Source organism: Neoarius graeffei, chromosome 9 (assembly GCF_027579695.1).
Source record: "Neoarius graeffei isolate fNeoGra1 chromosome 9, fNeoGra1.pri, whole genome shotgun sequence".
Lineage (NCBI taxonomy): Eukaryota > Metazoa > Chordata > Actinopteri > Siluriformes > Ariidae > Neoarius > Neoarius graeffei.
In genome coordinates this window covers 24,581,905-24,597,922 of record NC_083577.1, presented here as the reverse complement: position 1 = coordinate 24,597,922, position 16,018 = coordinate 24,581,905, and the positions used below count along the sequence as shown (strand labels likewise).

General features: G+C 39.0%; 1 protein-coding gene across 6 annotated transcripts in view; it reads left to right on the top strand.

Moving 5' to 3' along the window:
- phf11 (PHD finger protein 11) overlaps positions 1–16,018 on the top strand; it is a 39,982-nt gene that overhangs the window by 14,345 nt on the left and 9,619 nt on the right. For 5 of the 6 annotated variants that reach the window (XM_060929223.1, XM_060929225.1, XM_060929224.1 and 2 more), the window contains 4 exons: positions 1,752–1,840; positions 13,748–13,773; positions 13,869–13,918; positions 14,085–14,167. In XM_060929223.1, the coding sequence (XP_060785206.1) occupies positions 1,752–1,840; positions 13,748–13,773; positions 13,869–13,918; positions 14,085–14,167 (248 nt within the window). The remainder of the gene's footprint in view (positions 1–1,751; positions 1,841–13,747; positions 13,774–13,868; positions 13,919–14,084; positions 14,168–16,018) is intronic. The other variant, XM_060929221.1, reaches the window with a different exon arrangement.

The window sequence follows — 16,018 nt, the reverse complement described above, 5'->3', positions numbered from 1 at the left end:
ATAGTTATGCATACTATTAATTAACTTAATATGAAGATAATTAACAGGTAATCAACATATTTTAAGTTTTTTTTTTAAAAGATTGTGTATATTTTTAGTCTTTTGTATTTGTAATTATTTGTATCTGTACATGCACGACCCCACCAGCTCTGCTGATCAACTTATCATGTTTAAATAAAGTTATTCATTCATTATGAGTTGGAAAATTATCCATCTGTTGATTTCCCCGACATCTCAAACTACCTGGTGCTGCAGACATCATTCTACACGGACACACAGATGAAAACCTGAAAGAGCATGGAGGAGTACAACTTTTTTTTTATGTGGCTGGGTTAAAGATCTGGGGATCAGGGCACTACAAGATAAATCCTGTATCGTTTTTGCCCGGGTAAATAGGAGTTTCTGGGCTTTTTGTACACTACCATTCAAAAGTTTGGGGTCACCCAGACAATTTTGTGTTTTCCATGAAAAGTCACACTTTTATTTACCACCATAAATTGTAAAATGAATAGAAAATATAGTCAAGACATTTTTCTGGCCATTTTGAGCATTTAATCGACCCCACAAATGTGATGCTCCAGAAACTCAATCTGCTCAAAGGAAGGTCAGTTTTATAGCTTCTCTAAAGAGCTCAACTGTTTTCAGCTGTGCTAACATGATTGTACAAGGGTTTTCTAATCATCCATTAGCCTTCTGAGGCAATGAGCAAACACATTGTACCATTAGAACACTGGAGTGATAGTTGCTGGAAATGGGCCTCTATACACCTATGGAGATATTGCACCAAAAACCAGACATTTCCAGCTAGAATAGTCATTTACCACATTAGCAATGTATAGAGTGGATTTCTGATTAGTTTAAAGCGATCTTCATTGAAAAGAACAGTGCTTTTATTTCAAAAATAAGGACATTTCAAAGTGACCCCAAACTTTTGAACGGTAGTGTACGTGTCTTTACAATTGTTGGTAGGATGCTACAAGTTTTGGTATCAGGTGTAAACAAACCACAGCCGCTCGATTCTCAATCCTCTCTGCTCTTCTCTTCCAGCAGGCATCACAGATCCATAGAATTACCCACAAATGTAGCTCTCTCTATCTGTGTGTGTGTGTTTGTGTGTGCGTACATGAGTGCAAGCATGCACAGGTTAAATGTAGAGGAGGAATGTGACCAAAGGCTTGTTCGTCTTAATTTACCCACAAATGTATTTATTCAACTTGAAAAGTGTTTGGCAAACCAGCTACCGGATTTGGGACAGAACGACATCCTGAACTATTTAGTATTTGGCTTCAAACTTGAAAAAAATTTGCGACCCACTAGATGGCACTTCGCAGCCTACTAATGGGCCCAGTGGTTGAGAAACACTGGATATACTATATATATATAGTATAAGCCATAATCATCAGAATTAAAACAAACCAAAAAAAAAAGCCTTGAAATATTTCACTTTACATATAATGAATATAGAACATACAAAAGTTTACCTTTTTAAATTTAAATTATGAAAAATAATTTTTTTACGAGATTCTAATATTTTCAGATGCACTAGTGTATGCATATTTTTATTAGATACTTGATCTTTGCGTTTTTAAGATTGCTTGCTTGATTGTAAAAGTGAAGGGAGATGGAATAAAATATATTTTGCCTATACTTTTAACCAAGGTAGAGAAAATGAATAATGGCGCTACTGGTCTCTACGTTCAGTACATACAGGTATGACATGGTATGTTGTCTTTTTTTTATATTTGGTCCAGAAGAAGGTGATGCTAAAGTAGTTTCTTCTACTTCCGGATGTAAAAGATCAGAGATGAGTCAGCAGGACAACAGTTGTAGGGGATCTGAGGTAGGCAATGCACACATGCTTTCACGTGTTTTTATCGACCCAGTATTACCCTTCTGTCACACAGAAATGAAAGCTTTGCATTATACCCAGTTTGTACTCTGAAACATCATACATTGAGTTACACTGCGTTCACAGTAACTGAAATTTCTCACTTCACAATCCTTTGGAAAGCATTAGTACTTAATGCTATTTTCAATACCAGTGAGGGACACAAGCCTTCTGGTAAATAGTGCAAAAATTAACCATAATAACCTATATAAAAGTCAGTAAAATACTGTATCTTTGTTCGATTTTTAATCTTCTTTACATATACAGTAATTAACTATGTAATAAAGGCAGTGCACTTATTCAGAGGACAATTCAAATGTCAATTAAATACATGTAATTTAAGTAAAAATATTAAAAAGAAAAGAAAGCCCATTTTTAAAATACAGTTATGAAGATAGATTATGATATAAACTAACGATTCATATGCATAATTGAAAATAAAGAGCTCACACAACTAAGATATCCATCTCCAAAAGTCAAGTTTATGCAGAATGGACGATTTCATGGAGGCCGCCACTGCAAATATTTTAACCAATCAGAAAAATCCCCTCGATCGTTTCCGCCAGTGCTCTGACGTCATTTGGGCACAAGACACAGAAGCTCTGCGTAGCGAGTAAGACTTGAAGCTGCCCCTGGCTGGAGATTATTTCATTGAAAGTTTATATGAAAAAAAAAATTAATTCCATTTGTCTTACAAAAAAGTGGAGGGGGAAAGATAATACTGATGTCACTGATAAATAGCGAGGGAAGAGTGAACAGCTGATGTATTACTATGTGACTGAATGGAGAAGGTAACTTTTCATATTTATATCCCTGGTACAAGTAGCGCTGCCGTGACAGCGTCGTTCTGCGGACTGTAACCTTGCTAGGCAACCTACAAACCGATCGGCATACAATTTGACTTACTTAAATCTGTTGAAGAGGCAAGTGCGCGAGTTTTTACACGTTCCTGGCAGCATAAGCACTCGTTAGCACGCTTAGCATGCTCTGGACTCTTTCATGAAAAACTTCCTTGTCAACACGTCACCAGGCTAGCCTACCATAATTACCGTAGTAGTGTCCAACCCCCGCAGCAACGCAGAAAGAGGGTAAACAAACACTGCTTCACGCAGCTCATGTGCTCAGAACATTTTGAAGCAAATTGTTTCACTCAAACAACTCTGATGCACCAGGCATTAGGAATACTGTACAGGCCAGCACAATCAGACGGTTCCCACAATCTTTGGCCAAAAAGCAGACAAGACAAATGAGACAACATGGCGATGCATTTATAACATATCTGTGGAACAGTACAAAATAAGGGGGCGGCACGGTGGTGTAGTGGTTAGCGCTGTCGCCTCACAGCAAGAAGGTCTGGGTTTGAGCCCCATGGCCGGTGAGAGCCTTTCTGTGCAGAGTTCATATGTTCTCCCCGTGTCCGTGTGGGTTTCCTCCGGGTGCTCCGGTTTCCCCCACAGTCCAAAGACATTGCAGGTTAGGTTAACTGGTGACTCTAAATTGACCGTAGGTGTGAATGTGAGTGTGAATGGTTGTCTGTGTCTATGGTGGGGTTTACATTAGACCGTATCAGCGGATCATCAGATTAACGTTTTTAAAAACGATTAGCGTGCACACAGCAATGCCAATACATGATTCGCGTGCACACAGCAACCCCAATACACGGATACGCTAATCACATGACTAATTCGGCACGCAAGTTGAAATGTGTCAGTGCGGCTCATCGCTTCTTCCTCAGTGGCTGCGCTCCAAATCACTCCGCCCTGAACAGCGAGTGCCCTCTGGAGGGTGCGCACTCCGGCCCTGTGCAGCTCACAGAGCGCGCAAGTGAAGCGCACGAGCAGTGATTCGGGACTGAGCCGCTGTGCGCAAGTCACTTACCACTTGCAAGTGGAAGGATGGCAAGTCTAAAGACCATCATAACTACACAAGGGGCAGTATTTGCATCAGTATTTACAGTATTTTCATACTTTTATACTCTTTTTAATGAAAGGTGATACAAGGCGGAAGTCCGCGCCATTTTTCAGCAGTTGTGTCACATGACCAACGCCAGCGAATCAGGAAGGTGGATGTCACAGTGACATTGTCCAATGACGACGCCAGCTAGAGCTCAGCACAGCGTATCCGCGTTTTCTCAATGTTTACACAGCACCGGATCAGACACGATCTGGATTGAATACGTGGACCCTGGCGGATTCCCGTTTCCCGGCGTTTCCAGGCGTTTTAATGTAAACGGACAGTGCATCCGCGAAGAAAATGAGACAGATACGGTCTAATGTAAACTTGGCCTATGTGTCAGCCCTGTGATGACCTGGCGACTTGTCCAGGGTGTACCCCGCCTTTCGCCCGTAGTCAGCTGGGATAGGCTCCAGCTCGCCTGCAACCCTGTAGAACAAGATAAAGCGGCTAGAGGTAATGAGATGAGGTGAGTACAAAATAAGCTATTATTTTACTTTAACTCAGCAACTTTGCAAATAGATCTAGTTGTATATGTAAAAGCAACCACGATGCTGTGACCTTTTCGTTCTGTTCATTTTGGTTTGTTTGTTAAACAACATAATCTGTTAAAACTGTTAATGTTATAGTCATACTGTCTGTTGTTGCCCAAATGAGGATGGGTTCCCTTTTGAGTCTGGTTCCTCTCGAGGTTTCTTCCTCATGTCGTCTGAGGGAGCTTTTCCTTGCCACCGTCGCCACAGGCTTGCTCATTGGGGGTAGATTAGGGACAAAATTAGCTCATGTTTTAAGTCGTTCAAATTCTGTAAAGCTGCTTTGCGACAATGTTTATTGTTAAAAGCGCTATACAAATAAACTTGACTTGACTTGACGGTCAGTAGTCTGCAAAAGAGAAGCTCAAAGAGTAAGAAAACACTTTTTATGACTTCCCTAAGTTTTTATTAAGCGTGATATTGTTTTGAGTTTCTTTGGGCATAAACATAATAATTGCTGATGCAGCTAAGCAGCTTGATGTTTGTTGGGTGTCTTGCTTTGATTCAGTGTTGTCAGAAAAGCCTCGGTAATGACTAACTAAAACAGCTCGATAAATATCGTTCACTTGTGTGTAACTAATTGATATGGTAACGCTTGTTTATCATGATCATCATGGTTATTCGTATCGTTGTCCAAAATACTCGAGGAAATCAGTGAAGAAATGTCGCTGGCGCTGTGGTCCGTTTTGTCGAATACGGCCGTGGATTTGAAGTGACGTCACCCTTTAAGGAAACCATTCGGACTTCTTTTAGGGTTACAGGAATTTGTTTGTGGAATAGCCGACCTCGATCAGTGCAGTCTGGTCAAACATGTGATCATTTTAAGAAACAGGTGAAACAGTTTTTATGGAGTAAATTCCAAACCCAGTTTTATGATGTGTGTGTGTGTATATATATATATATATATATATATATATATATATATATATATATATAAAACTCATTTTTAATCATTTTTTGGTGCCATTTCCGTAATCTAGTTGTACTCTGTGATAATTACAGCTAGCATATATTTTTTTGTTTATGGCTCATCACTGTTTATACAATTTTGTCAATTTATTATTGTCTCTTATATTTTGTTTCCTGCTGTCATCAAGAGGACCACATTGGAAATAAGTGTATTTTATACTTTGTGTTGTCCTCAGTGCTATTTATAGTGAATCTTTTTACATGTATGAATTTTACCAAATAAATCCATACCATACCAGGAGCTCGGGTGTTTCGTGCAATATTTTCACCTTTTCTCGTACAAGTGCATCTTCCTGTAATGCTCACATTAATCCTGTATAGTAAAGCAGTGTTTGTTTACCCTCTTTCTGCGTTGCCGCAGGGGGTGGACTGCCTACTATGGTAATTATGGTAGGCTAGCCTGGGGACGTCTTGATGAGGAAGTTTTTCATGAATGAGTCGCGAGCATGCTAAGCATGCTAACTAGTAGTATAACACACAGTTTCAGCCTCGTTTTACAGGTAAAGAGTTCAGGTTTGTCCATAAGTCAGGGTCGCAGCTCATTAATACACTATTTTAGATGTATAGTGAAAAAATCGACATTGTCACCATAGTAGACCTTTCGCTTTGCCCCCTTTCAGTACTGAAGTATAGTCAAGTCAAGTTTATTTCTATAGCGCTTTTAACAATAAACATTGTCGCAAAGTAGCTTTACAAAATTTGAACAACTTAAAATATGAGCTAATTTTATCCCTAATCTATCCCCAATGAGCAAGCCTGTGGCGACAGTGGCAAGGAAAAACTCCCTCAGACGACATGAGGAAGAAACCTCGAGAGGAACCAAACTCAAAAGGGAACCCATCCTCATTTGGGCGACAACAGACAGTATGACTATAACATTAACAGTTTTAACATGAAGACAGTTTCGTTGATGTTATAAACTCTTCATTGATGGAAAGTTGAGTGCAAAACTGTTCATGACAACTGCAGTCCTAAAGTTAGCAAATCAACTGTAGTCCTCAGCCATAAAAGCATTACTGTAAGAGTCCAGAGCGTCCTCCAGGTGTGACTTTCAACTGTCCACATGGGGCCGTCCTCCACAGGAGCGATGCAATGAGACTCCAACCAGACACAGGGTACCAGGATGGATCAGGCAGGTCCGAGGAGCAGAAGAGGTCAGCATCTCGATCCCAGGACCGACATGTAACTCAGAGGGACAGATTTGGGGGGGGGGAATACACTCGGCCTTGCGCCCAAATGATGTCAGGCATCGCCCTTCCAACAGCAACATGGCAGCCTCCTGGTGGCATTCGAGTAGCGATACAAAAACGCTCATAACTTTCTTATAAATGGTCAAACATGCCTGAAAATTTTCTTACGGTTTCTCAATATTACAAGCTACCAGCCCATGCATGTATTTACTTTGCATTTTCTATTCCTTTAAGTCCTCTGTAAACACTAATGTTTTGTAAACACTAAGTTATAACTACCTGTTTTTTGTGACCATGAGCAACATATCAGTGTGCTTCTGTGCAAATTAGCGACGAGGGTATGCCACAGATTGTTCACTTAATGTTTCCTTAATTAACAGTATTTCCTTAATTTTCAAACAGGAAACTTTTACCAAATATGACTTTGCCTTGTTTACAGCTTCAACAACAAACAGTAATCAAATATACAATGCACTGAGAGTACTATGCCAGTCACCTCAGAGAATCCATAATTTCAACCGGAGCCTCTTAGTGCATCATGTATTTGATTTATATCCCTCATCAAAAAATTCCAAACTAAAAGTGTTCCCTAAAAAAAGTTCGGAATAAATCTGAAAAACAAAATATTAGAGGTCTAACTCGCAGCCATGTTTGTTGTTTACGTCGGAGCGGCCTTCGAGCTGCGCGTGTGCAATGTACCATGCTATCGCCTGCATCGCTAGGCATTTTAATGATACGTTGATCTACACACGGAAATGCTCATGGAACCACAGCTGTGACACGAGTCGGCCGTAAAGCTTGAAATGGTGACGTCAGTTCATAGTATACCCAGGATATAGTCTATCCACATTTACTGGATATGAGCAATCGTGCACTCTGATTGGCTACTCTACTACTAGGATATCAGCTCACATACCATGAGTGGAGAACAACAAAATGGCGGCGCGTGTTGCTGAAGTGACCGAGGACGAAATAAAAACCCTACTTGAAAACCAAGCCCCAAAAATACAGTACAAAAAAGCAACAAAATATGGAAGGAAAGTATTTGATGGCAAGAACTTATCGGGATTTTTTTTCAAGAATTATTATTATAGCATATTTCACAAATTGCTACTGTCATTTCGCTGGTTTGTTTACATTCTAAGCGGAAATTATTTTTTTCATACGGTTTGTATAAAGTTTTTTTTATTCATCGAATTTGCAAAAAATAAAAATGCTCTATTTTTCAAAATCCATTGAATGCGGATAAAACAGTTATTCCACTCAACCTCATCATACATGGCTTACCGCCAACTCGGTGCTACGCGCCTCATCGGTTATCAGCTCATGTACGACTCGATTCCATGGAATCATTGTTAAATACCGTGACTGACTCAAACCGTATCCTTTTTTTTATTTTTGAAATCACAGGATACATTGCTTAATCAGTGGTGGAACTATTTTATGCTCTGTGACCCATCCTTGGCCAATCCCTGTGCAGGAATTTTTTGATAAGGGATATAATAATATTTAAGTCGTTTGGTATAGTGTTATTTTTGTTTTATCTGAATAGATGATCTGTTCGTGTTTTAGAAATCTCTCCACTATTTGTATTGTAGTGTAAGGGTTTATAGAATTTATGTTCGGACGGTTGTTCAGTCCTTTTGTTTTTTGGACTCTGTTAATACATCATTGGCGACCTGCTACGAGCGGAGTTTAGGCTTGTGTTACAAGCGATAAAATGGATATGAATGAAAAATATTTGCGAATATTTCTTCCTGCAGCTTGCATCCATCATATATATATATATATATATATATATATATATATATATATATATATATATATATATATATATATATTTTTTTTTTTTTTTTTTATAATGACAAAAAGGGTGAATCCGTGTTTGTTAATTCAATCCTGAGCTTGGGCGATGTTGACTTTCTCCAGGTTATCCGGTTTCCTCTCACCTTCTGATAAACATGCCAAGAGGTGAATTGCCTGGTTTAAATTGCCCCTAGGTGCCAAATCCACTGCATCCAGTGATTTTAAAGTGGAATTTGAAAGGTGCTGGAAATCTGACAGTGATCAAGGTGGAGGTTGCATTTTCAGTTCGCTCTCACGCCACCCCAAAAAATTTCTTACAGAATTATTACAAACTGAAAAAACTCACATCAGCATCACTTAGGGGAGCGAGGCAGGGGGCACAAATGAAAATCAGTTTGGGACATCCATCCATTATCTGTAGCTGTTTATCCTGTACAGGGTTGCAGGCAAGCTGGAGTCTATGCCAGCTGACTATGGAAAAGAGGTGGGGTACACCCTGGACAAGTCACCAGATCATCACAGGGCTGACACATAGAGCCAAACAACCATTCACACTCACATCTACGGTCAATTTAGAGCCACCAGTTAGCCTAACCTGCATGTCTTTGGACTGTGGGGGGGGAACCGGAGCACCCGGAGGAAACCCACGCAGACACGGGGAGAACATGCAAATTCCACACAGAAAGACCCTCATCAGTCGCTGGGCTCGAACCTGGAACCTTCTTGCTGTGAGGCAACAGTGCTAACCACTACACCACCATGCCACCTCCAGTTTGGGACATCAGTGACGCCCCCACTTGTGAGATCAGATTACACTATGGAGTATCTCGGGAACCAAATCACGAATCCAACAAGCTAGCTATGTTGACACACAATCTAATTAACTAATTTGGACACAATGAGGACTTAATTAAGGTAAAATTATCACAGATCTTTCCAACACAGAAGATAATTGCAAGATTATCACTTGCAATTATTATTACAAATTTGTTCTCAAGAAGTGAGTATTATACTTGAGTATTCACTCTCAAGTATGCCTCTCAATACCCATGTTTATATGCAGTCTAATAATCTGTTAATAATCAGACTCGTAACTCTATTGGAGTAAAACACGGTCGGGCATATACAGTACCTTAATAGGAATAGAGTAAACCATTTGAGGGCAATCCTAATAAAATTTGTATCTGATCAATAAGTAATCTTTTGAATAAGTGATTAAGTAGAAGAACTATAAGCCACATAAACCTTTGTATCATTTGTATTGTCTTACTGTTGGAAACAAACCTTGTTAGCAATCAGTGCTTGTAACAGTTAGGATAGTTGCATACATTATAGCTTGAAGATGAAGTCTTTATTTGTCACATATACATTAGAGCAGTGTTTCTCCAACCACTGGATTTTTTTTTTCCATGTTAAAAGCCAAATTACTAAATAATTAAGGATGTCATAGTGTCCCAAATTCAGTAGCTGGTTTGCCGTACACTTTTCAAGTAGAATAAATACATTTGTGGGTAAATTAAGAAGCCTTTATTTTTGTCACATTCCTCCTCTACATTTAACATGCGCACATAGAGAGAGAGCACAGAATAGATAAATGTGTTTGTGGGTAAATTTATATGGATGTGTGATGCCTGCTGGAAGAGAAGAGCAGGGAGGATTGAGAATCGAGTGGCTGTGGTTTGTTTACACCCGATACTAAAACTTGTAGCATCCTAGCAACCATCTCAAAGACGCAGACAAAAAGCCCAGGATCTCCTACTTACCTGGGCAAAACCGATACAGGATTTATCTTGTAGTGCCCTGATCCCCAAATCTTTAACCCAGCCAAATATAAAAAGTTGCACACCTCCATGCTCCTCCAGGTTTTCATCTGTTTCTGTGTAGAATGATGTCTGCAGGCACCAGGTATTTGAGATGTCGGGGAACTTAATGGATGGATAATTTTCCAACTCATAATGAATGAATGACTTTATTTAAACATGATAAGTTGATCAGTGGTGGTACGGTGGTGTAGTGGTTAGTGCTGTCGCCTCACAGCAAGAAGGTCCGGGTTCGAGCCCCGTGGTCGGTGAGGGCCTTTCTGTGCGGAGTTTGCATGTTCTCCCCGTGTCCGCGTGGGTTTCCTCCGGGTGCTCTGGTTTCCCCCACAGTCCAAAGACATGCAGGTTAGGTTAACTGGTGACTCTAAATTGACCGTAGGTGTGAATGTGAGTGTGAATGGTTGTCTGTGTCTATGTGTCAGCCCTGTGATGACCTGGCGACTTGTCCAGGGTGTACCCCGCCTTTCGCCCGTAGTCAGCTGGGATGGGCTCCAGCTTGCCTGCGACCCTGTAGAACAGGATAAAGCGGCTAGAGATAATGAGATGAGAAGTTGATCAGCAGAGCTGGTGGGGTCGTGCATGTACAGATACAAATAATTGCAAATACAAAAGACTAAAAATGTGCACAAGCTTTAAAAAAAACCCTTAAAATCTTGATTATCTTCACATTAAGTTAATTAATAGAATACATAACTATTGTCTTTGTATTTAGTTACGGCTACAATAGGATCAAAATTTATTCTACTAATGTAAAAATTTAGCTAGTAAATTTTTCTTTCATAGGAAAAATCCTTCTTTACTAGCGTGTAAGGATCTGTCCTACTGAGTGGGTTCTATACCCACTTCTTTTGAGTGTACTTCTTGGTTTTAATAACTTGCTTGTTTGCTGAACACAAACATGGCAAGAAGTTCTTGTGTTAATGGACCAGACTCCACTTTTGGATCATTAATCCCTTTTGACTGAGAATGCCCAGTGTACATGGTTTGGCTTCTGGCACATCCATACAGTTTTAAATGCAATACTGACAATTTAAAAAAAAAAATTTATTGCAATTATTTAATTCCTGGGCTCCCATCTGTAACAGGGAGTGATGTTGCATCCCATTAATACACTTTTTACAATAGATTATTAGATTATAATAGAATAGATGAGCCAAAATAATTGGGGGTCTTTTTTAATGGGCCCCAACTTGTTACAAGTATGAATAGGTGGGCCTCAAAGCAGAAAAGGTTGAGAACCCCTCTATTAGAGCACAATGAAATCCTTTCTCTGCATTTAACCCAATGAACACACACATGCACACAAATTAAATCAGTTTATTTGTATAGCACTTTTAACAACAGATATTGTCGCAAAGCAGCTTCGCAGAAAAATAAAGATTTCAAACATATGAGCTAATTTTATCCCTAATAAGTTTATTTATCCCTGATGAGCAAGCCTGTGGTGATGGTAGCAAGGAAAAACTCCCTCAGACGACACGAGGAAGAAACCTCAAGAGGAACCAGAATCAAAAGGGAATCCATCCTCATTTGGGTGATAACGGATAGCATGATTATAAATAACTCACTTCTATAACTTTGTCCTATATATTCACAAAGTACAACTTTGTAACCAGGAAATTTATTATAGTTTTAACATGAAGTCTGTTTTGTTGAAGTTATAAACTGTTCATTGATGGAGACTTGAATGCAAAACTGTTCATGACAACTGTAGTCCTCAAATTATCATGCCGATTGTAGTCCTCAGCCATCGTAGCAAAACTATAAGTGTCCAGAGCAATTTTCCAAGTGTGTCTTTCAACTATCCATATGGGGCCATCTTCCACAGGAGCAATGTGATGGGACTCCAGCCAGGCGTAGTATCAAGATGGATCAGGCAAGTCTGAAGAGTAGAAGAAATCAGCATCGCTGGTGTCTCAGGATCGACATATAACTTGACAGAGAGGGACAGAGAGAGGGAGGGGAGCGAGAGAGGGGAAAGAAAACATAGATTGTTAGGTATGCCCGGTGTCACCTAATGGTTCAGAATAGTATACATTTTGCGCTAAGTAAGTAATGAACACAAACATACCCAGAGCAGTTGGGGGTTAGGTGTAGCCATGGATGTACCATACAGTGGTGCTTGAAAGTTTGTGAACCCTTTAGAATTTTCTATATTTCTGCATAAATATGACCTAAAATATCATCAGATTTTCACACAAGTCCTAAAAGTAGATAAAGAGAACCCAGTTAAACAAATGAGACAAAATATTATACTTGGTCATCTATTTATTGAGGAAAATGATCCAATATTACATATCTGCGAGTGGCAAAAGGATGTGAACCTTTGCTTTCAGTATCTGGTGTGACCCCCTTGTGCAGCAATAACATTAGCCAATGTGAGCGAGGCCTTCAGTTGCTTAGAACTTACCCTGGGGTCCTTTGTGACCTCGCCGACTATTACACGCCTTGCTCTTGGAGTGATCTTTGTTGGTCGATCACTCCTGGGGAGGGTAACAATGGTCTTGAATTTCCTCCATTTGTACACAATCTGTCTGACTGTGGATTGGTGGAGTCCAAACTCTTTAGAGATGGTTTTATAACCTTTTCCAGCCTGATGAGCATCAACAGCGCTTTTTCTGAGGTCCTCAGAAATCTCCTTTGCTCGTGCCATGATACACTTCCACAAACATGTGTTGTGAAGATCAGACTTTGATAGATCCCTGTTCTTTAAATAAAACGGTGCCCACTCACACCTGATTGTCATCCCATTGATTGAAAATACCTGACTCTAATTTCACCTTCAAATTAACTGCTAATCCTAGAGGTTCACATACTTTTGCCACTCACAGATATGTAATATTGGATCATTTTCCTCAATAAATAAATGCCCAAATATAATATTTTTTGTCTCATTTTTTTAAACTGAGTTCTCTTTATCTACTTTTAGAACTTGTGCGAAAATCTGATGATGTTTTAGGTCATATTTATGCAGAAATATAGAAAATTCTAAAGGATTCATAAACTTTCAAGCACCACTGTAGAGGGAGGGGGAAATTGCTGTTCAGTCCTTCCCCCCACCCAAACATTTCCTGTTGGTCCAGGCAATCAAACCTTTTGGTCCCAAAGCTGCTTCTCTTTTGGCTGCCCCATGGCTTGAAATATAACAAAGGAAAATGTAATATGTTTATATAGATAATGTACTCCCAGCTAACACCTGAAAATCAGTTATTTGTCAGCAGAGCCCATGTGAGTCAAGTCAAGCCTTGCTGTCTGTGTGGGTTTTAAAGGTGATTGATCCCTAACTTAAGATTGCATAAAAAAAGTGCTCTTCTTTCTTTTTTTTTTTTTTTTTTTTTTGTCATTGCAACATCGCAGTGGTAATTGTTTGCATTCTGAATTTTTGCACCTTTTTTGTAAATGTTATAGTAAGTCATGACACTAATAAGAACATACTTTGGAACGAACAAACAAATTCAGCATTTGTTGTATGATTTGCCTTGGAATGAGGCTGTTTTTTAACCAAAGTAAATCTTTTTTTACATATTCTGTCTCAATTGTTCAATGATATTTGACATTCTTATTATTGTAACCCCTTTCTGATTACAGAGTGACTCTGAAACACCAACAAGAAGGTAAATGTTTGATTGTATTCTTGTTGTTAAGGGTTTTTTTTTTCAGTCTTAGATGTTAATCACATCATCCTTTATTTGATTTTTCGCGTTTTAAGAAGCCTGAATAGGAAAAGGAAATATATGGACATTTATTCTTCTGACTCAGGTAATTTTATCTTTGTGTTTGAAAATTCAGAATGTCCTGCTAATGCTGTATGATGATTATGCTAATTGTAACAGCAGAATCCTTCACTGACTAGATGGTGGCCAATTAATATAGATCGGGAGCATGTTGAAAAGGTTGAACAAATCAACTGTTTTATTTTCATCAGATGAAACTCAGAGTGTGATTGATCCAAATTTAGGACCAATAGAATCAGACCAGGAGGATAACACACCTCCAATAGACAATATGGTAAGAGTCCTACTACAACCAGGCGTGCACTTGAATTGTTATTTACCACATATAAATTGGGGGGAGGGGTGTTTGCAGAAAATAGTCACAGCATTCTTATTGTAGGAGCTGACAGAGGTTAACATCTTTTGGATATAAAAAGCTATTTGGCCTCAATACAAGAAATTGTATCTTGGTATGTGATAAAGACTACAGTGGTGCTTGAAAGTTTGTGAACCCTTTAGAATTTTCTATATTTCTGCATAAATATGACCTAAAACAACATCAGATTTTCACACAAGTCCTAAAAGTAGATAAAGAGAACCCAGTTAAACAAATGAGACAAAAATATTATACTTGGTCATTTATTTATTGAGGAAAGTGATCCAATATTACATATCTGTGAGTGGCAAAAGTATGTGAACCTTTGCTTTCAGTATCTGGTGTGACCCCCTTGTGCAGCAATAACTGCAACTAAACGTTTCCGGTAACTGTTGATTAGTCCTGCACACCGGCTTGAAGGAATTTTAGCCCATTCCTCCATACAGAACAGCTTCAACTCTGGGATGTTGGTGGGTTTCCTCACATGAACTGCAGGCTTCAGGTCCTTCCGCAACATTTCGATTGGATTAAGGTCAGGACTTTGACTTGGCCATTCCAAAACATTAACTTTATTCTTCTTTAACCATTCTTTGGTAGAACGACTTGTGTGCTTAGGGTCATTGTCTTGCTGCATGACCCACCTTCTCTTGAGATTCAGTTCATGGACAGATGTCCTGACATTTTCCTTTAGAATTCACTGGTATAATTCAGAATTCATTCTTCCATCAATGATGGCAAGCCATCCTGGCCCAGATGCAGCAAAACAGGCCCAAACCATGACACTCCCACCACCATGTTTCACAAATGGGATAAGGTTCTTATGCTGGAATGCAGTGTTTTCCTTTTTCCAAACATAACACTTCTCATTTAAACCAAAAATTTCTCTTTTGGTCTCATCTGTCCACAAAACATTTTTCCAATAGCCTTCTGGCTTGTCAACGTGATTGTCAGGTGCAATCAGTTAATTATTGAAATTAAGTGATCAATCTCATTAAATCAGTCTCATTAAATTTGAAGGTTAATAATTAAAATGAATCAATCCCATTGAATCGTTTACTTTGACTCATTTGAATTGAATCATACCATAGAATCAGTCTCATTTGAAGTGAATCATTCAGTGAATCATTTAGTGAATCGTTCAATGAATCATTTAGTGAATCATACCATTAATCCTGGATAAATTACCAAACAGCTAGATTATGGTATATTTCCAAATTATTATTGATCACTTACTATATTACATAAATCTGCACCTTTTTGAATTCTTTGCGATTGGGGACTTCAGATATTGTTCACACCAACAAGATGAATACACACAGCTTCGATAATAAATGAATTTATTATACAAAGATAAAAATAATAAATCAATATATACAAGCAGTGAGGTGTGTATATGTGTGTGTGTTAGGCCCCTAGGCCTGAGCCAAGGTGTGTGTGTATGAGGGAGCTATAAAATTTGGAATGTTCTTATCTGATGTTTTGGTATGTTGAGTGTGGAGGAGGGGCTTGACCATGTGTTTAGACAAAAGGCTAGTTCTGTATAGCTAACCAAAATGTGTTTGAGCACGAGGTAGGCCCAGATTAGCTTCATGTTGCTAAGCTAAGACAAAAGGGAAGCTATCTAAAGTGTATCAGGCCTGGTCAGGCCTGTTGAGCACGTGTTTTCTCAGTAACACAAGGATTCCACACTCATAACATTACCAAACTCACTGAAATCTTAATAAGGTCAAAATGTGTGTTAAGAGAATTATGTTAGTAAGAAGAATAAGA